General features: G+C 36.0%; 1 protein-coding gene across 1 annotated transcript; it reads right to left on the bottom strand.

The window, feature by feature from the left end:
• On the bottom strand, positions 1-26525 carry ACTR10 (actin related protein 10). The gene is given in 13 exon segments (NM_001034400.2): positions 1-414; positions 1154-1355; positions 2238-2319; positions 7440-7513; positions 7591-7670; positions 10248-10283; positions 15525-15604; positions 16125-16192; positions 17901-18008; positions 20115-20223; positions 21961-22043; positions 23896-23968; positions 26382-26525. Coding segments are annotated over 13 exon segments (1254 nt in total). The 5' UTR covers positions 26459-26525; the 3' UTR covers positions 1-232.
• Positions 26526-26778: the final 253 nt, after the last annotated feature.

Below are 26778 nucleotides of genomic sequence, written 5' to 3'. Positions count from 1 at the left end.
CCGCTTTAGTATATTTTATTGATATAAATACAACTAATTTCATAAGCATCAGCTACCATTCTACCATTATATAAGAGAAACCAGTCAAAATGATTAAATATTAATGTGACAAATAATTACAGAAATGCTTTCACTTCTACTAAAGTCGTCTCTAACAGCATTCTATATACTTTGTACAATTTGCTTCTAATTGATGAGATACTTGAAGCAAAGCTGAATTTTAATCAAACTTTCATTTCTCAGTGGAAAATGCTCTCTTCATCAGAGGAGGCTGATTCTTCCCAACATCGAACATCATTTCTAAAGGTGGATTATTAAGAGAACACCAATCAGGTATACGGCCTGTCTGGTTGTAATAATCCTTTGAGACTGAACGGCTCCCAAGTATGTCTTGAAGTGCTCCAAAAATAGCTCCTGTGTGGTAAAAAAAATAAAAAATTTATAGCTGATATGAAAACTTTTACTGGAAAATTTTATGTACACATATATCCACTTCATTATATGACAAGAGAGAATGGGTAAAATTCAGTAAAGCATATTCACAGTCTTCAGATTAATTCCAGTTAAGCTGTTCTATATCCTATATTTTGAAAAACCGGGTAAGCCATAACTCTTGTGTTGAAAATAACTTAAATGGCCTAAACTAGATTATAGTGAAAATTACTGTGTTACTATGTTTAAATACAGGTAGAGTACGGTGGAAATATTTTCAACTCTGTACACAAAATAAATAATAATCTTAGTTTTCTTAGCCAAAACTCTATACGTGGGATGACTTTAATGGAGAGAAGTTCATTTTAAAAAAATCAAAGGGCAAATGCTAAGAGAAAATAGACACATAATTCTGAAAATCAATAATGTAAGGAAAAGTAAATGGTCAAAGAAAATTGATTAATTAATTGTTCTATTAACTAAGTAGGCAATTTCTAATAATGAATCATCTATAACCATTAGTAATGTCATTCAGGAACCATTTACTATATAATCATTATTTTAAAAAATGAAATTCTTGGGAATTCCCTGGTGGTCTAGTGGTTAGGACTCTTCACTTCCACTTCTGGGGGTCTGGGTTCAATTCCTGGTCAGGCAAGTAAGATTCTGCAAGCTGCAAGATAAGGCCAGAACAAACAAAATTAGAAAAAAAAAATCTTACCTCCCAGCCATGCTACACAATTAGCCTTTGCAGGTGGAGTATGAATTCGGAATGTCTTGGTGGCAAGCGTTTTTTTATATTTTGGTTTTTCTACCAAATACCTTATTTCTGCAAGTAGTCTGTGAAGGAAACCTGGCAACATAGACGTGCCACCTATGACTACCAAATTCTCTGCTAGCTGCTTCCTGGTGTCTATTGGGCACTGTTAATAGAAAGAAGAGAAAAAAAAAAGAATTAACTTTAACTGTATAAATAATGCCTGACTGAATTTAGGAAAATATACAGATTATTAGGTGATCATTTTTATCACAAAAAAGGGTCACAGCAAGCATTCTTTAACAAGGGATTTTTTCATGTGACAAACATACCACCATGATAACATTACCATGTACTTAAATAAATCCTTAAAGATTTAAAAGCTAATAGTGTAGAATTTTAAATTCCAGAGGGCATATAGTAGTAATATGGGAATATTCTCATTTTCAGGGTAGAATGTCTGAGTTGAGCAAAGAACATAATAAGAAATTACTTTTTGTGGAAACCTAATTTTTCGAAGGTACTATTGCCATGATATCCAGAGTTAGCTGTCAAGAGGTAAGATAAAATTCTTGGAAAAACTGTTTCCACAAGAGTTCTCTCTAAGCATCAGGAATGTTAAAGTCCTTCACTGATGTTATGATTTTCAAAAAAGTCCCCAGGTAGAGTGGGAGAAGTAGATAATATCTCCCAAAGTATTTTACAGGAGTTCTATGGCTCCACAGTCATTACATAAAAAGAGACATATATACCCTGTGGAATGAAAACCTTAATACTACACAAACGTGCATGTGAAGAAACTACTCAGTACATAATAAAAATCTGGTATTGTTATCATGGAAAAGAATGCATGATACATCTACAGCACAAACTACCCTGGGTTTGAAATGCTGTCGGTACCATATCTCAGTCTAAAGTAAAACTCAGTAAAACTTCACATAAAAGATAAAAAATGTAACCAATGGCTAAAATTAAAAATACAGATTTTAAAAAATTCTTTATAAAGGACTGTAGTCATAAAAAGAAACCATTTACAAAATAAAAATACCTGCATAAGGGAATCCAATATTAAAGTGGCAACTGATTTCTCTTCATTATCTTGCTCAAAAAGGATCTCCACAACAGAATCTCTAATGAGATTAAGAACAGTGTTTTGTTGGCATCACAGAACACAACACAGTACAATAGGTCTACAGATATATTTTTAAGTACCAGTACTATGTGAATGTAGAGTAGTGATTAGGACACAAGGTGTCTGCATTTGTAAATGAGAAGAATAACAGTACTTGCCTCACAGGTGTTGCAATAAAGATTCAATGACTTAACAGAACAGCGCCTGGCACATACAAGGTATGCCCTAAATACTAGCTATAACTATCACTATGTATAGATTTTGGGGGCTTCCCTAGGGGCTCAAACAGTAGAGTCTACCTGCAATGCAGGAGACCCCAGTTCAATCCCTGGGTTCGGAACAGCTCCTGGAGAAGGGAATGGCAACCTACACCAGTATTCTTGCCTGGAGAATCCCATGGACAGAGGAACCTGGAAGGCAACATAGTCCATGGGGTGGCAAAAAGTTGAACATGACTGAGCAACTGACACACACATGTATAGATTTACATATATTTTGTCCACCTTAAACCTAATAACAAAAAGGACTGAAAGTCTGTAAAAGTTAATGGAATTCAACAAATAGATCAATAGTGATACAACAGATTTAAAAACAAACCTTACCCCACCAGGCCAAAAGTATTCTTTGTTGGTCAAAACAATACGTGGCAAAGATGGCTGCTGCTGCTGCTAAGTCGCTTCAGTCGTGTCCAACTCTGTGCGACCCCATGACAGCAGCCCATCAGGCTCCGCCGTCCCTGGGATTCTCCAGGCAAGAACACTGGAGTGGGTTGCCATTTCCTTCTCCAATGCATGAAAGTGAAAAGTCAAAGTGAAGTCGCTCAGTCGTGTCCGACCCTCAGCGACCCCATGGACTGGAGCCCACCAGGCTCCTCCGTCCATGGGATTTTCCAGGCAAGAGTACTGGAGTGGGGTGCCATTAGTTGCCTAATAAAATACTCATTTTCCTGTTCATTCTCAAATTAAAAGAACTCTGTTTTTGGTAGCACAAGGAAAATCTTTGTTGTGATGTAATATTTCTCTACCTTGATTGTGGTGGTGGTGAATGAGAAACCTACACGTGATAAAATCACAGAACAATATATACACATTGTACCAATGCAGATTTACTGGTTTTAATATTGTATTACGGTTATCTAAGATGTAACCATTGGGAGAAACTTTAAGGAGTTACATAGGACCTATCTATATTACCTTTGCCAACTTCCTGTGAATCTATAATTATTTGAAAATTAAAAAAAAGATAAAACTCCATTTTAAGCTGGATACAAAGCCCCTCCCCAGTTGAAATACTATATTTAACAGCCTCTCTTGCAGCAGAATGTAGCTAAGCACCAGACAATGAGATGGAGGCAAAAGTGGTAGTTGGGACTGGTAGAAAGTCTCCTTTACAAGGAGAGAAGGCACTTTTCTCTTTCCCTTCCTAGGACTGCATGCTTGGAAAACACATGTAGTAGCTAACTCCAGCAACCACCCTGGAACCCAAGAACAAGGGCTATGCCCCCAAAGATGATGAGTGGAAGGAAACTTGGGTCCCTGGTGGCAATTTTTATACCAACTTTGGACGATCTACTTCTGAACTTCTTTTAAGTGAAAGACAAATTCTATCATGTTGAAGCCAGTATTTTCAGGTTTGGATATCTGGTAATCAAACTGAACCCTAACCAATGCAATACAAAACTATATATATAAATATACATATACTGTTAAAATAAAATTTGAACCACACTATGCATACTAAAGTTTTTTGAATCTTTTTCAAAACATAAAATTCTCTTCCTGATATTCAACATACTTGCCTACTGCCCATCTTATGAGTACAGGATACTGAGGCCTAAGCGTGCTGAACACTCAGTCACTCATGGTTAGCCACCTGCCTCTAGGCCTGCACACTGTTGCTTCTGCCAGCTGAGCTGAATACTTACGAACCATCAGTTTTCTTTTTCCAAATTTTTGTCAGTTAATGTGATATTGAAAAGACATAATTTTACAAGTAGTATTTAAGAAATGAGGGCTGCCGAGTGGCTCAGTAGTAAAGAATTCACATGCCAATGCAGAGACACAAGTTCTCTCCCTGGGTCAGGAAGATGCCCTGGAGAAGGAAATAACAACCCACTCCAGTATTCTTGCCTGGGAAATTTCACAGACAGAGGAGCCTAGTGGGCTACAGTCCATGGGGTCACAAAAAGTTGGACACAAATGGGTGACTGAGCATGCACACACTTAAGCAATGAAACAGTAGGGTAGAAAATAAACACTCATTTTCTTCATTTCTTATTCTGGGCTCCAGTAAACAGGAGAAATTTTAAAACAGTAAATTAGTGAAAATAATTTAAATAAGAGGTAAAATGATAAAAAGTTACTATCAAAGAGTATTACATTCTCACTTTTTTTCCCCCAATCTACTATATTTAACATCTGTATGTTTATGTAAATCCTTTTTGAATCTCAAACTCTATGCTAATTATCTCAAAATCTTAACAGGATCTTCCATATTTCTGTAATTCTTTTCTGTGCATCTTCTGATCTAATATTTTACAGATGAAACTTTTATAATACAAATTTCATATAGCTTGGGTATGAACAAAAATTACATTGTTACCAGCATGATTATGTAAGTTCTTGGCAACTTACACTGCATCATCAGATTGAAAAATAAATAATAAAAAGGTGAATTACTAACTGGTCCTAAAGATTTAGTACCTTTGGAAGAATGAATTCTTTCTAACTAGACAGTATTTTAAAACAGGAATCAGCAAACTATGGCCTGTAAGTCAAAACCAGTCACTGTCAGTCAGTCAATTCAGTCGCTCAGTCGTGTCCGACTCTTAGCAACCCCATGAATCGCAACACGCCAGGCCTCCCTGTCCATCACCAAATCCTGGAATTTAGCCAAACTCATGTCCATAGAGTCAGTGATGCCATCCAGCCATCTCATCCTCTGTCGTCCCCTTCTCCTCCTGCCCCCAGTCCCTCCCAGCATCAGGGTCTTTTCCCATGAGTCAGCTCTTCACATGAGGTGGCCTAAGTATTGGAGTTTCAGCTTTAGCATCATTCCTTCCAATGAACACCCAGGACTGATCTCCTTTAGGGTGGACTGGTTGGACCTCCTTGCAGTCCATGGGACTCTCAAGAGTCTTCTCCAACATCACAGTTCAAAAGCATCAATTCTTCGGCGCTCAGCTTTCTTCACAGTCCAACTCTCACATCCATACATGACCACTGGGAAAACCATAGCCTTGACTAGACGGACCTTTGTTAGCAAAGTAATATCTCTGCTTTTGAATATGCTGTCTAGGTTGGTCATAACTTTCCTTCCAAGGAGTAAGTGTCTTTTAATTTCATGGCTGCAATCACCATCTGCAGTGATTTTGGAGCCCCCAAAAATAAAGTCTGACACTGTTTCCACTGTTTCCCCATCTATTTCCCATGAAGTGATGGGACCAGATTCCATGATCTTAGTTTTTTTAATGTTGAGCTTTAAGCCAACTTTTTCACTCTCCTCTTTCACTTTCATCAAGAGGCTCTTTTAGTTCTTCTTCCCTTTCGGCCATTAGGGTGGTGTCATCTGCATATCTGAGGTTATTGATATTTCTCCCGGCAATCTTGATTCCAGCTTGTGCTTCCTCCAGCCCAGCGTTTCTCATGATGTACTCTGCATAGAAGTTAAATAAGCAGGGTGACAATATACAGCCTTGATGTACTCCTTTCCCGATTTGGAACCAGTCTGTTTTCCATGTCCAGTTCTACCTGTTGCTTCCTGACCTGCATACAGGTTTCTCAAGAGGCAGGTCAGGTGGTCTGGTATTCCCATCTCTTTCAGAATTTTCCACAGTTTATTGTGATCCACACAGTCAAAGGCTTTGGCATAGTCAATAAAGCAGAAATAGATGTTTTTCTGGAACGCTCTTGCTTTTTCCATGATCCAGCGGATGTTGGCAATTGGATCTCTGGTTCCTCTGCCTTTTCTAAAACCAGTCACTGTATGTTTTTGTTAAAGTTTTACTGGAATCCAAGTCATGCTTACTCATTTACATACTCCCTAGATCTCCTGGAGGAGGAAATGGCAACCCACTCCAGTATTCTTGCCTGGAAAGTCATTAGGAGGAGCCAAGTGGGCTACAGTCCGTAGGGTCGCACAGAATTGGACGTGACTGAAAACACACACACACACACACACACACACACACACACACACACGGCTGATTTTGCACTCCAACTGTAGAGCAAAGTAGTTGCAAAAGAGACCATATGGCCCACAAAGCCTAAGGTATTTAGCATTTGGTCCTTTATAGAAAAAGTCTGAGGACTTTCCTGGTGGCTCAGTGGTAAAGAACTTGCCTGCCAATGTAGGAGACACCAGTTCGATCCCTGGTGCAGGAAGATCCCATATGCTGCAGAGCAACTAAGCAGATGCACCACAACTACTGAGAGTGTGCACTAGAGCTTGGGAGCCACAAACGCCAAGCCTGTGTATCACAACTACTGACGTCCACGCACCCTCGAACTTGTACTCTGCAACAAGAGAAGCTACCACAGTGAGTACACTGCAACTAGAGAGTAGCCCTCACACGCTGCAACTAGAGAAAAGCCCACACAGCAACGAAGACTCAGTACTGTCAGAAATAAATAAAATTTTTTTTTAAAGTTTGATGAATCCTGTTTTAAAGTATCATACTTTATCCTCCAACTCAAAGAATGGCTAATTCTGAATTACTCTGAAGAACAGAAAAAAAATTTTTTTTAACTTTTAAAAAGTTGAATAATAAAAATAATGATAAAGTGTGTTAGTCACTCAGTTGTGTCCGACTCTTTTGCGACCCCATTGATTGTAGCTGGCCAGGCTCCTCTGTCCATGGGATTTTCCAGACAAGAATAATGGAGTGAGTTGCCATTTCTTTCTCCAGGGGATCTTCCTGATCCAGGAATTGAACCTGGGTCTCCTGCATTGCAGGCAGATGCTTTACCATCTGAGCTACCAGGGAAGCCCCAGTGATGAATGATGAAGCTTAATGAAAAACACATACTTAGTAAATTAATAATACTAAAGGCTTCAAAAATATTAAGGCCAAAAATTTATTTTAGTTCATTATTTTGCTTGTAAAAATTAAGGTCTAACCTGATTGATCCAAGGACATGTAAAATCTTCTCTCCATCTAATGGGTAGTCAACATTTGGGGGTGGTGAGGGACGCTGAAATATAAATATCACAGGCATAAGTAAACAAAATACAACCTGCAAAAAGGATATACATTTCTTTTTCAGCTTACCTCAGTATTCCCATCAATATTAAATTTTGCTGCCTGGATATTTAGTCCACGCTTCAGATCACTAACAAAGCAAGTGCGCACTTAAAAGAAAAGGAGACATCATTACGGTTTGTGATTGAGTCAATGTTCCAGTTAAAACAATTCTATTCAAGTAAACATGTTAATCATCTGTTCTTTCCGATTTTATAAACTAACTCTGTCTTTAGTTAGCTTACAATTTATTCACATCTAAAAAGCTTTCATTCACTACAGAATCATAAGACATTTTCCTGCCACAAAGCCACATTAAAAAAAATCTTGGTTGGTCAGAACACAAAGCTAAATTTTGGCCTTAGCTACAGTAACACTCTTTAGTTTATGGTTTTTTCTCCCTCTTTGCACACTACATCACCTTTTTTTCACTTTGAACATTTATTCTTTTAAATATTATTTCTGCTGCAAAGTACCTTTTATAATAAGTGGCTTCAAATTATTTTCATAAATAGGTAAGAAATAAAAAATTTTTTCAAGAAGGGACAAAACTGACATTGAGAGCGAGAAATCTAATGATTTGGTTACTTACAAAACATGTTGACATAACATTATATTATACAAAATTCTTTACATTTACTAATTCAAAATATACTTGTTAAGAATCTAAAATATGCCAAGAACCTACTGTATAGCACAAGGGACTATATTCAATATCTTGTAATAACCTATAATGGAAAAGATTCTGAAAAAGAAGATGCATAACTGGGGACTTCCCTGGCAATCTAGTGGTTAAAACTCTGTGCTCCCAATGCAGGAGGCACAGGTTTGATCCCTGGTCGGGAAACTAAGATCTCACATACCTCATGGTGTGGCAAAAAAAAAAAAAGAAAAGAGAAAGAATATATATAACTGAATCAGTTTGCTATTCCCTGAGATACTGTAAGTCAACTATACTTTGACTTACAGTAAGCTGGTGCTCAAGTTACAACTTTAAGTCTTCATTAACTATTTAAGAAATGTGAATACTCAGATGCTCAACATCTTACATACTTAGCATATGAAGGTGTTCTTTAAGGAAACTAAATTCATTGAATTAAAAACCCGAGAACAGATAAATTACACTTAAGGATTTTAAACTAATTGAAAAAACTTAGGTATTACATAAGTAACATAGGAAGTTTGTGAGAGTTAAGTGTACATATTGCATATTTGTTTTTAATATAAATGGGTTCCTACTACACATATTTTCCAGCAACATGCTTTTTCCCTTCATATATTATTGATACCCTTCCAAATCAATACATCTATCTCCTCCTTTTTAAAAGTTATATGGGTCCCACCTGGGGTACCCAATAAATAAATAAAAAGCCATATGGTAATCCTTATGATGAAGGCATCAAATTTCATTCCGCATTCCCTCTTGCAGAGGATGCATATCTTTCCATTTTTATAAATATGCCAGAGTGCCTTCCAAAAAGGTTAGTTTTCAATTCTTATTAATAGCAATATATTAATTTTCCCAATCTCACCAACACTAAATGTCTATCTTTCAAATTTTTGCCAATCTGATGTTTGCCTGGCTAATGTAAACTTCTTTTCACAAGTTGGAGGCTATATGGAAAGAAATATTCCAAGAAGTTATCAACTGTTACATTATGGAGAATAGGACTGGAAGAATGGAAGAGAAACTATTCATTTCACTTGAGATATTTCCTCTATTATTTGAGCTTCTGCAAAAATAATGAAGAAATGACTGAAGTTTTATAGTAACTGAAGAGGTTTTAGATAATTATGCCGCATAAGTAAGCAATATAATGAAGAACAAGATCTATTTTGCAGCCCTGGCTCTCACCTTACCTATTGTGTGACAATGAACAAATCATTTAATATCTCAGGGACCCAGCTGTACCAGAATATCTCCAGGTCCCATTTAATTTTAAAATTCATTATTGTCTAATTCTCTATTAAACATTCTAGAGTATTAATTTTACATGACACTTAATAATGAAGAACGCTATAGTTTAACTGATTTCCTTTCAGTGAATCAAGATACCAGAAAACTCAATTTAAACATTATCATAAAAATATACTCTAGCAAAGGAGGAATATTAATAATGTATCTTATTAAAGTGAATCTAATATATTTACCCAACTGTAGAATTTCTGAAGTCAGTAAAATGATTTTTTTAACATTATAAAAATGCATTTAAAATACTAAAGAAAAAAAAAAAGCTAAACATAAAATCAGTAGTTTCCATAAGCAGTATAATTGTTAATTCATACTGTGAAAACTACTAATTCCCTAGTAACTCTGTATCTCTATCACTGAGAAGTTTCTTTACTAGTACATTAAAAGTAATACCAAAAGGGAATTCTCAGGAAGTCTAGTGCTTAGAACTGTGCACTCACTGCCGAGGGCCTGGGTTCCATCCCTGGTCAGGGAACTAAGATCCCACAAGCTGGTGGTGTGGCCAAATTAAAAAAAATAAATAATGCCAAAAGCTTCCACAAATCTGAAGAAAAACCAAAATTTTATATACATTATTCCATAGGATATATGTTAAGTAGTTTTAGGTTACTGCATTATAAATTTAATACATTTTGTATCTGTATAAATACTTAGAAACATGCCCTCCAAATGAATATTTAATGATGAAAGGAAAAAAAATAGGAACTTAGTTCACCTTTAATGTCCTCCAAGATACCTTCTGGAATTGAACCTAAAACAGAAATTTTATTTACAACTATAGAACTTTAATAAGCAGAAACAGTCTATTAAATTGCACTCACATTTCCATTTTCCATTTCAGCAAACTATTAAAAAGTACTATAATTTTTTTTAAAAGACAAATAGAAAAATCAGGTTCCTCCCTAAAAAGGGAGGAAATGTCAGCATTCAAAGTCAAGCCAAAGCACAGAAGTTGAAGCCAGATGTACACAAAGTACTAAAGAATGTGACTAATACTCATAAATTTGATTAAAAAAAAAAAAAAAAGACCTGAAAAATATAGCAGAATAAATGGCATTGGATAGGAACTGACCAAGGAAATCTTTTTTACCATAAAAAGATTTGCTGGTTATCTTGTGTTAAAGTACTTATAAGAAATAGTAAAGCTTAAAAATGAGCTACGTACTTTTCTTTTACAAAAAGGGAAGTTTCAAGTTGGCTTATCTTTCCTATGATAATGAATGACTGTCAGTGAGTGACATACTAACTTTATGCATATTTGTAAAAAGAATCATGCATAGACAATTTTTTTCTTCAAGGTAAACGTGATTTTTAAAAAAATGAGTGAGAAAGTACCTATTATATAGATTTCTTCAAATTTTTAGAAAGATTTTAAAAGATAATGTTTGGATATGTTATCATTGTTATGTAATTTTATTGCCAATAAATCGAGTTTTCCAAGTCAGACTCAAAAATTTAGAATCTTTGAAACTCAGAATTTTTAATCCATTGTTAAATATGTAAAAACAGTCTCATTAATTTGTAAGAACAAATTATTTATGTCAAGGAAGACAGAAATTTATAGCTATAAAAGGAACCATGATTTAGTAAGGGTAATCATGCACTTCTTCCATCTGGAGCTACATATCTTGTCTGTTACTGAAAGAATTAAAATTAAAAACCACATCTTTAAGATGTTAAGCCATAATCTTTAAAAATTAATAAACTATTTAATCACAAATTTTTTAAGAGGGAGCAAAAAAATTTACCATTAGTAAATATGAATTTGGAATTATTATTTTACCTTTATTATAATAAAGGTATTACATTGGTCCTTTATTGGTCCTTTCCAAATTCTTGTGTGTTTCATAATACAGTAATAATGATATACATAAACTTTATAAATTAGTATAAATATAAGTATGTATTGCAGGTATATATTCAAAATTTTTTTTACTGGTGAGGCCAGTGTGTGATCAAAAAGTTTGAAGACTCCTAAGGAGATCAGCCCTGGGATTTCTTTGGAAGGAATGATGCTGAAGCTGAAACTCCAGTACTTTGGTTGCCTCATGTGAAGAGTTGACTCATTGGAAAAGACTCTGATGCTGGGAGGGATTGGGGGCAGGAGGAGAAGGGGACGACGGAGGATGAGATGGCTGGATGGCATCATTGACTCGATGGACGTGAGTCTCAGTGAACTCCGGGAGTTGGTGATGGACAGGGAGGCCTGGCGTGCTGCGATTCATGGGGTCGCAAAGAGTCGGACACAACTGGGCAACTGATCTGATCTGAATGTTAAATGTTAAAATTTATCCCATGGAGAATATAAAGATTTCCAAATCAATTTAAACCTGGCTATATATAGATGAGAGAAATGTAACTAGATTATAAAGAATTTACAAATTTAAGAATAAGTGCTAAAAACTGTAACATTTCACATGTGCTAAACTCTCTCTAGGAAAATTCAAATGAACTCCAACATGTGCCAAAGACATTTGGTAATGTGAGAAAGTTTTCTCTAGGCAACATGGAAGGCAAGCTTGAAAATAAAAGGCTTATTTTAGTTAGGAGTAGATGCTGGCTTTGGGAAGGAGCTTCTCAATCTTAGCGGTTTAATCACAGCCATTTAAACACTGCAAATCAGGCATTCATTGGCTCTGGCTTTGAAAAGTCATATTTAAATTTCAGCTAATTTAGAATAATAAGTATAATATTTTACATATAATTTACTTTTCAACTATACTTTTTAAATTAATGTATTTAGTCTTTGTAAGTTTTAAGTTAGTATATTCATTCTTTTTTGAACAAGGTTCTAAATACTAAATAAAGAGGTCACTTAAGGATACCCAAGTATATGTAGGACTTAGATCTAATCTTTGTCAGAACCATGATAAGAGATATTTAAAATATATTTGCATTTCTGACCCTAAGTGGAAAGTAAAAGTGTTAGTCACACAGTTTTGTCTAACTCTCTGCGATCCCATGGCCTTTAGCCCGCCAGGCTCCTCTGTCCATGATTCTCCAGGTTAGAATACTAGAATGGATAGCCACTCCCTTCTCCAGGGGAGCTTCCTGACCCAGAATGAAACCTGAGTCTTCTACATTGCCGGCAGATTCTTTACTGTCTGAGCCATCAGGGGAGCCTCCCTTCTAAGTGAATCCTTCAGCAAACAGTGATATGATTTAATTCCTCAACTATGGGGAATATATGGCTTACGATGACAGAGTCAAGATTTGGGGGCATATTAGAAGGAAAGATTAGAATCAGACTTCAAGACAGTTGGTTAAGAAAAGGGTGTCCAACCTAGATGTCCATCAACAGATGAGTGGATAAAGAAGTTGTGGTACATATATACAACGAAATATTGCTCAGCCATAAAAAAGAATGAATTTGAGTCAGTTCTAGAGAGCTAGATGAACCTAGAGCCTGTTACACAGAGTGAAGTAAGTCAAAAGGAGAAAAATACCACATATCAATGTGTATACATATGGAATCTAGAAAAAGGGTACTGATGAACTTATTTGCATGGCAGCAACGGAGAGGCAGACATAAAGAACAGACTTGTAGATGCAGGAGTGGAAGGAGAAGGTGGGGCAAACTGAGAAGCAGCAATGATAAATACACATCACCAAATGTAAAACAGACAGCCAGTGGGAATGTGCTGTATGACACAGGGAGCTCAAACCTGGTGCTGTGACAACCTAGAGGGGAGGGGTGGGATGGGGGTAGGAGAAGGGTTCAACAGAGAGGGGAAATATGTATATTTATGGCTGATTCATGTTGATGTATGGCAGAAACCAAGACAGCACTGTAAAGCAAATATCCTTCAATTAAAGATTTTTAAAAAAGAGAGAAGTGTCTAAGAACACACAGTTCAGAATTTTAAGGAAATATTAAGGTCAATTTTAATGAAGACTTTTATTTAAAATATCTTGGGGGACTTCCCTGGTATCCAGTGGTTAAGACTCTGTGCTTTCACTGCAGGGGGATGGGTTCATGTCCTTGGTTGGGGAACTAAGATCCCACATGCCATGAACCAAAAAGAAAAAAATCTTGGGATGCTACATTAAACTACACTAAAAAGGTAACAAAGTTTATCTGGAATGGATGAATAATAAACTGATCTACAGAATAAAGAATGCTATTATCTTAACTATCTAAAGACAACAGGAAACAATACATGTAAGGATAAAAGTCCTAACAACCTGCCCTTCTCTTTCCAACATTTATTCAACGTCCAGGCGCTTGAAAAATAAACAAGACAGGGATTCTCAAAGTCTACTGACAGAAAAAGTTAAAATGTACTATAATTGATACTGCTGAGGGTATAACAGAGAGGGGAATAATTTATTCTGCTTAGGGAAATGAGGAAGGCTTCATAATTTAAATGACCTTTCTGTCAAGGAGATAGATAAAAAACTCAAATAGGTAAAGAAAAACATTCCAGGTAAAGAAACAGTATAAATGAAGGCATGGGGTTATGGAAGAACAACGGTGCCAGGAATATAGCCTGGAAGAGGTAAGAAATTTACTACAGCTGAAATAAGGTGCAAAGGGTTGAGTTTAGTAGTTAAAGCTAAAGCTAAGTTAAAGTTAAAGGGTAGAATAAAGTTGGATTGTAAAGAAACATGTGTATCAAACCAATAATTTGGATTTTAACCTGTGGGGACCAGCAAAAATTCTCAAGCAAAAGAATAATGTAATCAAATTAATTCTGTGAAAGTTATTCCTGGCAAGAGTATGAAATAGACTAAATGGGTCCAAAGAGTAGGCTCCAAGAAAGAAGCAATGAGGACCTAGTTTACAATGTCTTTGTTTTCAAATGTTCCGTGTTATGGAGGACAGAAAAAAAAAAAAACAAGACAAAAAACAGATTTCTGAGGAAGAATTCAAAGGATTGATACACTAGTTTTCTAAAATGTGAGCTCAGAAAGAAATAATCCAACAATGATTTGTTAGAATGAATTTAGGGGAAGAGATAATGTGTTTACTTTTAGAAGCCTTAAGTTTGAGATGCCTAGAGGCATATGTAGTTTCTATCTAAAATGAGCTGAAAACATGAAGTTTAGAAGAAGGGCCAGGCTCAGTGATACAGTTAAGAATCAACAGCATATAGATGTAGCTGAAGTTATGGGAACACATGAGATCACGTTTAAAAAGCCAGTAGGAGAAAAAAAGGAACAAAAAATAGATCCCTAGAAGAATATCAGCAGGGAAAGAAAGAGGAGAGCAAACTAGGAAGGAATAGTTGGAGAACTAAAAGAAAACCACAAAGGAAGAAAAGTCCTGAAAGCTAAGGAAAGTAGTATCAGGAGTATATGACGATCCAGATGCAAACTAGTACATACAAAATGGATAAATAACAAGGTCCTACTGTATGGTACTGCTGCTGCTGCTAAGTCGCTTCAGTCGTGTCCGACTCTGTGCCCCATAGACGGCAGCCCACCAGGCTCTCCCGTCCCTGGGATTCTCCAGGCAAGAACACTGGAGTGGCTTGCCATTTCCTTCTCCAATGCATGAAAGTGAAAAGTGAAAGTGAAGTCGCTCAGTCGTGACCGACTCTTAGCGACCCCATGGACTGCGGCCCACTAGGGTCCTCCGTCCATGGGATTTTCCAGGCAAAAGTACTGGAGTGGGTTAGGGTTAGGGTTAACTATATTCAATATCTTGTGATAAACCATATGAAAAAAGATATATATATATATATATATATATGTATAACTGAGTCACTTTGCTACACAGCAGAAATTAATATAACATTGTAAATCAACTATACTTCAATAAAATTTTTTTTAAAAAAGAGAGTATATGATAATCCATGATGTTAAAAGTTCTGGAAAGAATGATTAAAATTTAACTACTAGATCTGGTGATTAACAACAGCTCAATAATGACCTTGTAATTGGAGCCAGGACATCAGAGTGATGTGAGAAAATGAGAGTAAGTATGCAGTGTGGGGGGGAAAAATGAGTTGAATGTAAACCACTCTTAAATAGATTAAAATGATTTTACCCATCACAGAGGGAAGGCTCTGTTCTTTAGCAGCACCTGTGTCAACAGTACATTGTTCCAACAGTTGAGTTTCCAACTCCCTGAAGAAGAAAAAAAAGTTACTGTAATTAAAATATTGCAATTGATATCCTTTTCCTATTTAATACTTTTACTTCATAACAGAACATGATGCTTTAAATAACAGTGGTTTTACCCTTAAAAGATGAACATACTCAAGGTTAATAAAGTGAAGTCGCTCAGTCGTGTCCAATTCTTTGCAACCCCATGGTCTGTAGCCTACCAGGCTCTTCCATCCATGGGATTTTCCAGGCACGAGTACTGGAGTGGGTTGCCATTTCCTTCTCCAGGGGATCTTCCTGACCCAGGGATCGAACCCAGGTCTCCCGCTTTGTAGGCAGATGCTTTTACCGTCTGAGCCGCCAGAGAAGTAAAGAATGGAATAAATAACAATGAATGTCCACATTACAAGTCTTCTATTAATCACTGTCAAAAAAGTAGCATCTTTTTTTTGTTGTTGTTACTTTTTGTTTGTTTTTTATTTCTTTAACATCTGCTTTTTTGGTATAGGTGAAGCAATGTGCTAAATGCCAGGAAACTTACTTGTGAAGAGCTTTTCCTCCTAAGGGGAGTGCTCCCCAACAATTTAGTACTGGGATTCCTTCATATATCTATAAGGTAGTCAAGGATATTACTATTTGAGGAGGTAAAAATGTGTTTCCCTCACCTCTGCACTACTATTCTATATCAGCTTGGCCGGCTAAATTCTTTAAGGAGTTACAGAAAAATCAGTCTTTTTTTCTTCTCCAAAGAAAATAGCTAAACATATACATACAAATACATGGTAAACACCACACACAGAGAACTCATCTGTTAGAGCCTGGGTGTCCAAAAAAGTAGCCACTGTCCAAATATGGCTGGTCTGAACTAAGATACACTATAAGAAGAAATTCCACAACAAATTTAGAAAACAGTAAAAAAAAAAAAAAACTGTAAAATATTCCATTATAATTATGTTAATTATATATTTAAATGATAATATTTTAAATATTGGACTAAATACACTACTAATTTCATCTCCTTCATTTGTATTTGTAAACTTTGTAGCTCTTAGAAAAATTTTAAATTACATGTCTCACACTGTATTTCTATTAGAGCTGAGAGAACAGTGAACGATATTGTACTATGGATTTGCTACCTTATTTTACATGTTGTTTTTCCTGATGTTTTATAAAGTACATTATTTATGAAAAGCAAAAAGTCTATGGGTAGGAACACTGGCTTTGAAAACTAACATGGGTTTGTATCTTGCTGTACACTTCTATTAACTTGGGTCAGCCACCTATCTCAACTTTCAGCTTCTCATTTATATAATAATACTTTTTGTTATGAGACTTACACACGAAATACTTTCTATTTTAAAAAGCTATTGCCTAATTCAGTTCCTGAGCAGCTAATGATCCTTGATTTCCTTCCCATGATTATTTCTTCTAACAAACACACATATAGATCTCAAAATTCCAAGAGTTTCGCACTTACGCACTTCAAATTCCTTTTCAAATGTAGCAAATATCTACTCTAACGCTTGTAAGAAATATTTATACCTATACTTAAATTCATTTAATGACTGAGAATGGACCAGTTTATAGTCAGTAATTTCATTTTGTAACAGCTGAAATTACTAGGGAGTTCTTCCCTATGGCATATGATACAAAAACTACAGCACTTACTGCACAAGTTATGTGCCAGGTTCTGTACTAAATACACATATTATCTCACTCTAGTCACACAATACCCCTATGAGGTGCAATTATTTTAATTCCCAATTCACAGATGAGGAAACCTGGGCCAAGGGAGAGTAAGCTACCTGCCCAACATCATACAACTAGAAAGCTTAGCTGAGACTTAAACTTATGTATTTGATTCCAAACCCCAAACTCACAAACCCTATGCCATACTGTCCCCATGATAGCCTCAGGAAATTGAGGGGAAAAAAAGGAATTTACTTTTCGACAGTGAGCCCTTCAGTTTTTTGAAGGCAGATCTCATGTTGTAATTAAGTTTTAATTTTTCTTGATTTAACTTTCTCATTTGTTTCCAATTACTCTTCATATGACTTATCTTAAAACTTGACTATCCTATCCAACTTCTTTGATCCTAGGTCTGATCTCTGGAGTATATACTGGGATCAAGCCATAATGAAAATTTCTACAGAAAGTACATCTAAATCTCAAAATTCTGTGAATTTTTCCCACATATATCATATTTGTACATGATAATCCAAAATAGCTTGATACAACAAAAACAATTTGTAATAACCCTAACTATTTCAAACTAGAGTAAAAACTGCAAAATTAGCTGGTTTACTAAAAAAGATACAGGTAACACCAGGCTCTCCCTATATCCACAATCTAGGACCATGGCAGAGTTTATCCCAAGTGTAAGAAGAGCCATTAGATGACTTGGAGCAAGCAAGACAGACGGAACCTAGAAAACAACAAAACCAGAATGAAAGTCAGTAGTTGAAGGTGTTTCCTTTACATTTCAAATATATTTGAAAAAATTCATAATTATGATACTTACTCAACCAGTTTATAGCACCTAATAAAGAATTAACTGATTTACTTGAATTCACACATAATCAAAATATACTGTAATACACAAAAACATTCTTTAAGTTCTACAAGTTGTTTCATTTTGAAATGACAATTATAAAACTTTTCTATTAACTCAGTTCTTTCTCTTTTGGAAGAAAAACCTAAAATAATAAAGAGATGGTCCAGAAACACACATTCAAAGAAAATGCTAAATTTAAAAAATAAAGAGATGTTTTTACCATTTTTTTTTTTTTTTGCTCAGCCTGTGCACACGGGTTGTGTGAACGGGTTGTGTGAAGCACTAATTGATTTAATTTTAGTAATTTTTTTTTCTTGATTTCTTTTTTTTTTAATTTATTTATTTATTTCAGTTGGAGGCTAATTATTTTACAATACTGTAGTGGTTTTTGCCACACACTGACATAAATCAGCCATGGGTGTACATGTGTTCCCCATCCTATTTCTCTGTTTCTATCTATACCAGATAAGAACACTAATATAAACACAACTCAAATGATGGTAAAGATATCTCTTTATTTTTTAAATTTAGCATTTTCTTTGAATGTATGTTTCTGGACCATCCCTTTATCGTTTTCAGTTTTTCTTCCAAAAGAGAAAGAACTGAGTTAATAGAAATGCTTTATAAGTGTCATTTCAAAATGAAACAACTTATAGAACTCAAAGAATATTTTTGTGTATTACAGTATCTTTATTTAGTGCTATAAAATGGTTGAAATAGAAACAGAGAAAAAGAATTCTTGACTGTCCTTACTCACAAAGTTTATAATATGAATTATATTTTTTAAATGTTATAATATAGTAGTTAAAAACAAAGTGAAGAACTACAAAAATCCTTAGTTCTAAGTGACACTTTTCAGTGAAAATCCTGCCAAATTCAATCAAAATATGGAAGTCCATCATAACCAAATAGCAAACAAAATAATGGATAAATTTCCCTTGCCTAAGTACAGCAGGTATTCTGGTAATATACTAGATAAGAACACTAACAAACAAAACTCAAATGCTAAGTCCCAGTAAAAATACAGAAAATCATCTATTTTATTTAGATAAGAGCTGAAGTAACTTCTTACTATGTTTTGCATTCTCTCTACTGCAAACCAAATTCCTGATTTAAGTATAGGAGGGTATGTATAGGGTATAGGGTATGTATAGGGTATGTACAGTTAAGTATAGGAGGGTATGTAACCTGTTTCTCTGTATCTGTCCTACTAAATTATAACTTAGAAAAATTAACTGCCCTTATCTCATAAATAAATTGTGATTTTTGATATATTTTGTATTCGGTAGAATGTATGAAAATTACATTTTTATGTGCTCAGTTTCTTATATATTGTACACATTTTATACACTCTTGCTAAAAAAACTTTAAATTTGCAAGGCAAAGATTTTTAAAATGTTAAACAATAAAGATTTTGGCCTACTATGAAATGTAATCATCTTATGTCATAATTTTGGTCTTTAAAATAATCTTACTTAACTCATATAAAATGATAGTTATGAATAATATCACTAATATCAAGATCTAAGAGTCATTCCTGGCATTGTCCACTTACTCTATGGGAGACATTATTTGAATACTTCATTTACTAGGAATTTAAAGCCTATGAAATGAAAATGAAAGAGCTGGAAAATTTAGAACAGTCAGCATACCTAAAAAATGAAAACTAGAGAGACCTGGAAGAAAAATATCATAAACTTCACCAAATAAGTTTTCATTTCAGGAGAAAAAAACAAACAAACCCAAAACTTAAAACCTGTAGTAAAATAAAAGAAAGAGCAATAAATAGGAACCTTCAATTATCCAATTATCTACGTATTAGATAAAATGCTAATTATGCATGAAATAACCATACAAAGAAAACAGATGGTCAGTTTATTTTGTCATCCAATTCCTCTTTTCAACGAAGGAAAAAAAATGAGGACCTTTTAGTTTAAGCTTTGAGTACCTACTAAAAACAACATAAAAAACAGGTACCTCAAAATACTTGAAAAGAACACGAGTGAGTGTCTCTCTGAAGTGGGAAGGACATAATACAGACTCGATAACCACAACTCTGCGGTCTCTGGGATTCACCAATAGATGCCTGAAAAATGATAGTTTTTAACAATTTTAAAAGTTTGTATTTTTTTAAATAATGCAATTTGTTAAGGTTAAAGAAACTGTACCAACTTCACTTAAGAAACTTTATAACAAAAAGATATCTTCATTTTATGATCCACGAAAGACAACGTTTATCACTATTTCATGTTATAAATTTCTTTATTCAATTTTTAAAGGTTATTTTCCATTTGCAATTATTACAAAATATTGGCTATATTCCCTATGTTGTACAGTATAGCCTTGAGCCTATCATACACCCAAAAGTTTGTGCCTCCAACTCCCCTACCCCTATGCTGCCCCACTAATAACCTTTAGTTTGTTCTCTGTGTCTGTCAGTCTGCTTCTTTTTTGTTATATTCACTGCTGCTGCTGCTGCTGCTAAGTCGCTTGAGTCATGTCCGACTCTGTGCGACCCCATAGATGGCAGCCCACCAGGCTCCCCCGTTCCTGGGATTCTCCAGGCAAGAACACTGGAGTGGGTTCCCATTTCCTTCTCCAGTTATATTCACTGGTTTGTTGTATTTTTTAGATTCCACAAAGAAGTGATAACATACAACATTTGTCTTTCTATCTGACTTACTTCACTTTGCATTTGTTAGTCACTCAGTCATGTCCAACTCTATGTGACCCCAAGCACCGGAGCCCCCCAGGCTCCTCCGTCCATGGAATTCTCCAAGCAAGAATACTGCAGTGGGCAGCCATTCCTTTCTCCAGGGGATCTTCTTGACTCAAGGATCAAACCCAGGTTTCCTGCATTGCAGGCAGATTCTTTACTGTCTGAGCCACCAGGGAAGCCCTCACTTGGCATTATGCAGTTCAAATCCATCCATGTTGCTACAAATAGCAAAATTTCATTCTTTTTTATGGCTGAGAAGTATTCCTTGTATATATATATCAATATATATGCCACAGAAAGACAACATTTTTGATCTCTTATTATATGCCACATACTGTGTCAGGAAATTTACATATATTAATTCATTTATCTCAGAAAACAAAAACTAAACCCTATTATGAATATTAACTTGAGTAATTAAAAGGATGTGTTCTTTTTTTAAGCTACAAAAGTAGTATACACTCACAAGACTCCAAATATTATAGAAGTTTATAACTTGGAAAGTACAAAAATACCTTATACCTCTTCTAACCAGAAACTATTACTAACAGCAGTTTGTATATTTTCATTATTGTGTGTTGTTGTCATTTAGTTGCTAAGTCGTGTCCAACCCTCGCAACTCCATGGTCTGTAGCCCTCCAGGATCTTCTATCCACGGGATTTCCGAGGCAAGAATACTGGAGTGGGTTGCCATTTCCTTCTCCATCATTACTGTGTATTTATATTTATATATTTTAACAGAAATATTCATCCCATAGATGCTGTTCTATAAGATTTTAATTAACAGAATATCTAAGACATTTCTGTATCAGTACATATGGATATAAAACTTTTTTGACAATACAGTGTTTCACGATATGGATGTATTAATACAGTAATTAAATTATCCAATCCCCTTTACTAATGGACATAGTATTTCCTTATGCTTGCCAGTTTTCTAGTCTTCAAACATGCTTTTGAAAAGATTGAATATGAAAAAGTTAAAATGGCAGTTGGAAATTAACCTTTTCTTTCACATTAGAAATAATATGACCAAATATCACTATTATGGGCACTAGGAAAAGCTGGGGGAAGGGGGGCAAGGAAAACACAATTGCATTTTACCTGAAATATAGTATATGGATGAATTCCTTTAGGTAGGAATATAGTTCTTCTGTATTGATGTTATATTGTACAACTCTGATAGGCTATAAAAAATTAAAATGATTTATTAATTTACAGTAATAAAATCTCAAATTAAACATGTTTATTTACTTTACAAATGGATTTTCTGATAACAAATCAAAAGCAATTTGTATTTAGAATAGATGTAAATATTAAAAATAGATTAATCACTTAAATTAGAAATCTTTAAGAACCGGCATGTCCAAGATGACAAAACATTTTGGTTTACAGAATAAGACTGTACACACAGTGAGTAAAGACCAGTGCTCATTACATTTTTCATCTGACATTATTTTGGCATCATCAGCAAAAAGCACCATCAACTAAAAAGCATCAAAGGCTTCATCAAATACTCCAGACTTGGTTCAGTTTCTGTTAAATTAGTCCCAAAACACTGACATTTGTCCTCTTTTTTTTTTTTTTTTACATTTGTCCTCTTGTAGTAGCACTTCACTTGACAGTCTCTTTTAGTTGATATAGGGACAGTCCCAAAGTAAATCAGCTCATAAATATGTGTGGTAAAATAAAAACATGCACCATTACCACTAAAGCAAACACTACCAAACCAGGCTACTGCTGCTGCTGCTAAGTCACCACTAATACATCACCAGGGCTCCATTCACTGCATCCTGCTACAACTTGCACTTTTATGAAAACAAATATGCTCATATTTGTTAAATAAGGGAATAATGTCTATATAATAAGGAAGGTTGTACAGTTCATATTAGGCAAGAGGAGCTGAAATGATAATAGGAGAGTTATAACCTTCATCAAGGTAAAGGAAGTCATCAACTCAGTGGTCACAGAAATGGGCATTCTTGCAGATTTATTTTTAAAAAGTTTAAATGATCCAGTGTACCAGGGGCTACCATACCAGAGTGAAGCCTTTCAAGACCTTTTACTGGGCTGCATTTCTTTCTGGTCCCACCTGAACAATAGCTCAAGCGGCTCAGAGCTCACTTCTGTACCTTCAGTGTCTCAGTACCCAGCAACCAACAGTTTCAACTATTCATTTTACTTTAAATATCCCCAAGAGAGCCTTCAGCTCAGTTGTATCTTAAAGTTATTCCAATTTTTTCCTGAGGTATTAATTTTTGTTTTTGCTAGGGCTCAGATTACAAAGTTACATGGGTTTTAAGTTATCTGCTCCAACCCAATTTTTCCCAAAACCTGTCTTTGTTTGCAATCAAGGAGAGGTTTTTCAGGAATGCAAATAGTGAGTTACGGTAGAAAATATCTGTATTCGATTTTAACAAGCAAATTTTATGGCATGCAAAATTATTCTTTCTATTGTTCCACAATTCCTAATCTGCAAAATTAACTCCGGCAAGAAAGTTTCTTTTAAAAAATGTGTTTTTCACAGGTCCTTTGAATTACAGATAAAGAAATGAGAATCTGGCTCATATTTTTGAACAGGGTAAGAATAAAATGATTCTATAATTACATTACAAGGCTCATGCAATTATTTTACTAAGTTTAAAAACTTTCTCTGAATGTTATAGAATTACATTTATATCCAAGTTGTATAGAAAAAGCAAATCTGTAGAGACAGAAACAACATCCATGGTGGGGTAGAAGTGATGATCAACTATAAACAGGCATTAGAAATCTTATTAGAATGATAAAAATGTTCTAAAACTGAACTGTGGTAATGGCTGCATAACTTGATATATTTACCAAAAATCACTGAACTGCATGCTTAAAGTAGGTAAATTTTGCGATATGCAAAATTAAACCTAAATAATCAAAAAAGTTTTCTTGGGTTATACTCTAAGCTATGCATTTAGCACTGTTCTAATCAATCTTACTTAAAGTCATATTTAAAAATATTATACAGAACAGCATTTATTTTGCTAATTTGTTTAAAAAAAATACCTTAGGCATGCCAGCTTTTTTTATCACACTGGGAATTATACATCTTGGACCAGTTTCTCCAGCAAATCCACATCTGCAAATAAAATAGAAAATTGATATACATTCAACTGTTATAACATTCTTTCTATATATTTGTCACAGAAACAAGGTTTTGTGTATTTTTTTCAAAGCAGTGGTCACAAAAACATCTAGAAACATCTCTGATGTATTCAAAGGGGAAAAAAAACTAAGGAAAAGTTAATATCACCTATTGTCGTGTCCTACTCTTTGCAACCCCATGGATGTCCATGGAATTCTCTTGGCCAGAATACTGGAGTGGGTAGCTTTTCCCTTCTCCAGGGGACTTTCCCAACTCAGGGGTCAAACGCAGGTCTCCTGTATTGCAGATGGATTCTTTACCAGTTGAGCCACACGGGAAGACCTAGAATACTGGAGCAGGTAGCCTATCCCTTCTCCAGCGGACCTTCCCCAGAGAGGAATCGAACCGGGGGCCTCCTGCATTGCAGGCAGATTCTTTACCAACTGAGCTATCAGGGAAGCCCATTCATAAGTAAACTAAAGGTAAAAAAAATAAAATCACTTTGAATTAGTACTAGTGAAATAAACCAGTGTATTATTTTACGGTAGCATTAACTATTCAGCTTTTAATTTTATTTGAATTTTAGGTAACACATCTCTACAGCCATGAGTCTGTACTCCAGTTTCTGATTTCATTCCTATAGTTCATGTTACTCATAATTCCATCATTCTAATATTATTTAGTTTCCATACTGAAGTTTCCTTTGGTCTATTTTTAAAACTATGCATATCTGACATAATTATAATCACACTGTTCATATAACATGAATTCATAAAATAAGCTTCTGCCCAAACTATTAGTTTTCACTGCCATCATTTTTTAAATTGCATAAAATATTTCATCCTTTTTAAAAAAAAATATTTTCCTTTCTTGATTATTTAAGTATTTCCATTTCCGTTTTCCCATAAAACAAAACTTTGCTAAAAATGCTGTTAAAAACGATTACCATGTAAGTTCAGTCTCAATATTATCTCTTTTTGTCCTGTCTGGTTTTCAGTACTCATCTCCTCCTATTCCCAAATAGCTTTCTCCATCTTCTTTTAGCTACACCCCCAGGTTTACCTGTTTCAGTGCTCCTCAAACTCCAGGATGTAACCCACTGGCTGGATGCATAAACCCATCTCATCACTTTCCTGTTGTCTTTGTCAATAACCATCCTCCTATATACTAGCATTCCACTTCTCATTTCCTCAATATACCTAAAGTAATTATCTTTGGGTGTCAGCCTCAAGGTACTTACTATGCTATTAAAACAAACCTTTAAAATAAATTTAACAATGCATATGTGGGAAGATCTTGCATAGAACAGTAAGAGAATATCATGAACCAAGAACTATGTTTATCCAATTATGGAGCACCTGATGTCCAATTCTTTTCGGGTTTTTTTGGCCATGCTTGGTAGCTTATGGGATCTTAGTTTCCCAACCAGAGATTCAACCCAGGCCCTTGGCAGTGAAAGCACCAAGAACTAACCACTGGACCGCCAGGGACTTTCCTCCAATTTCTTAAACAGGCTCTTCTGACCACTTGTTCAACAAATAGTTATTAAACACACACTGTATGTCAGGCACTATTCAGGGATATACAACATTTTTTCAAACAGTTTCCATTATATATATGCAATTCTGGCTGTCACTTTCCTTTTTTCTTGAGCCCAGTGCAAGGGTTCTAAATCTGGAGTCCACAGACCACTGCGATGGTCCACCAAGCCCTGAAATTGTGTGCAAGTATTTTAAGGTTTGTGTATTTTTGGCTTTCTTTCGGTCATCAATAGGATTTATGTCATCCAAAAGGATGAGAATCACTAATCTAGTGTTTACAAGTTGCCTTTTAAAATATGGTAAATTTCGTAATCTAAAAGCTGTGGGGGCGGGGGGGGGGAGGTGGGCAACAGAGGATCTCTAATGTCCACAGGGTTTCGGATCGTTACGTATTCAGTCTTCCTAATTCGACGTCCCACTCTTGGGAAGCAAGATACATTTGAATTTCCAGCACCAATAGCATCTCCGTTCAATAAATGTTTAATAATGAAGGCCGTCATCAAGCATTACAGTTCGGCTACCACCTTTCTAAGGAGATAAAATTAGGATAAGCGCGGCCTAAGTCATCGCTGTCATCCCCTGCATAGGTGACCCCAAAGGGTCCGTTCAGTTTGGGGGTGAAAACAGGGGCGGCAGTGAAGGCCATTCTCTCGAAGCCTCTTGGGCCTCTCTAGGAATCAGAACCAGACCGCCCAACGGATCCCCGGGATTTGCATCGCCCACGGTGCAGGTAACAGGGGCCGGCATTTGCGGAGCTCCCGGGGGCAAAGTGGAGGCCTAAACAGCCGCCCCAGAGACTGCGATGAGAACCCGGGCTGGGCCTGGGGCTCGGCTACCCGCCCTCCCTTCCGGACGCAGTCACTCACTTGGTAAAAGCCTCTCCCAGATCTATCACGACCGCCGTTTTCTCCCCGCCGCTTCCCAGGCCCTCGTACAGCGGCATGGTAGCAAACAGGCCGATAAATACCTGCAGACCTACCGACCCCTGCTGCCGACAGATCTCGGCGCTCGGGGGGCGGGGCCGGGGGGACGGCGAGCGGGCGGTGGCGCCGGCGGGGACCTCGCGTGGGCGCGGCGCACGGGGCCCGGGGCCCGGGCTGTCCCTGGCTGTGCCTCACTCCACGTCGGTCCTGAACCCTCGCAGGCGCCGCGTCCTGGGCACTAGGGAGCTACGAGTGCACGCGGCCGCTGTTCTGGATACAGGTTGGGTCGAGGGTGGAAAACACCGAGGGCCGAGACGATCAGGCGCGCCGGACGCCCCTA

This window comes from Bos taurus, chromosome 10 (assembly GCF_002263795.3).
Source record: "Bos taurus isolate L1 Dominette 01449 registration number 42190680 breed Hereford chromosome 10, ARS-UCD2.0, whole genome shotgun sequence".
Lineage (NCBI taxonomy): Eukaryota > Metazoa > Chordata > Mammalia > Artiodactyla > Bovidae > Bos > Bos taurus.
This window is presented reverse-complemented; position numbering and strand designations above follow the sequence as displayed.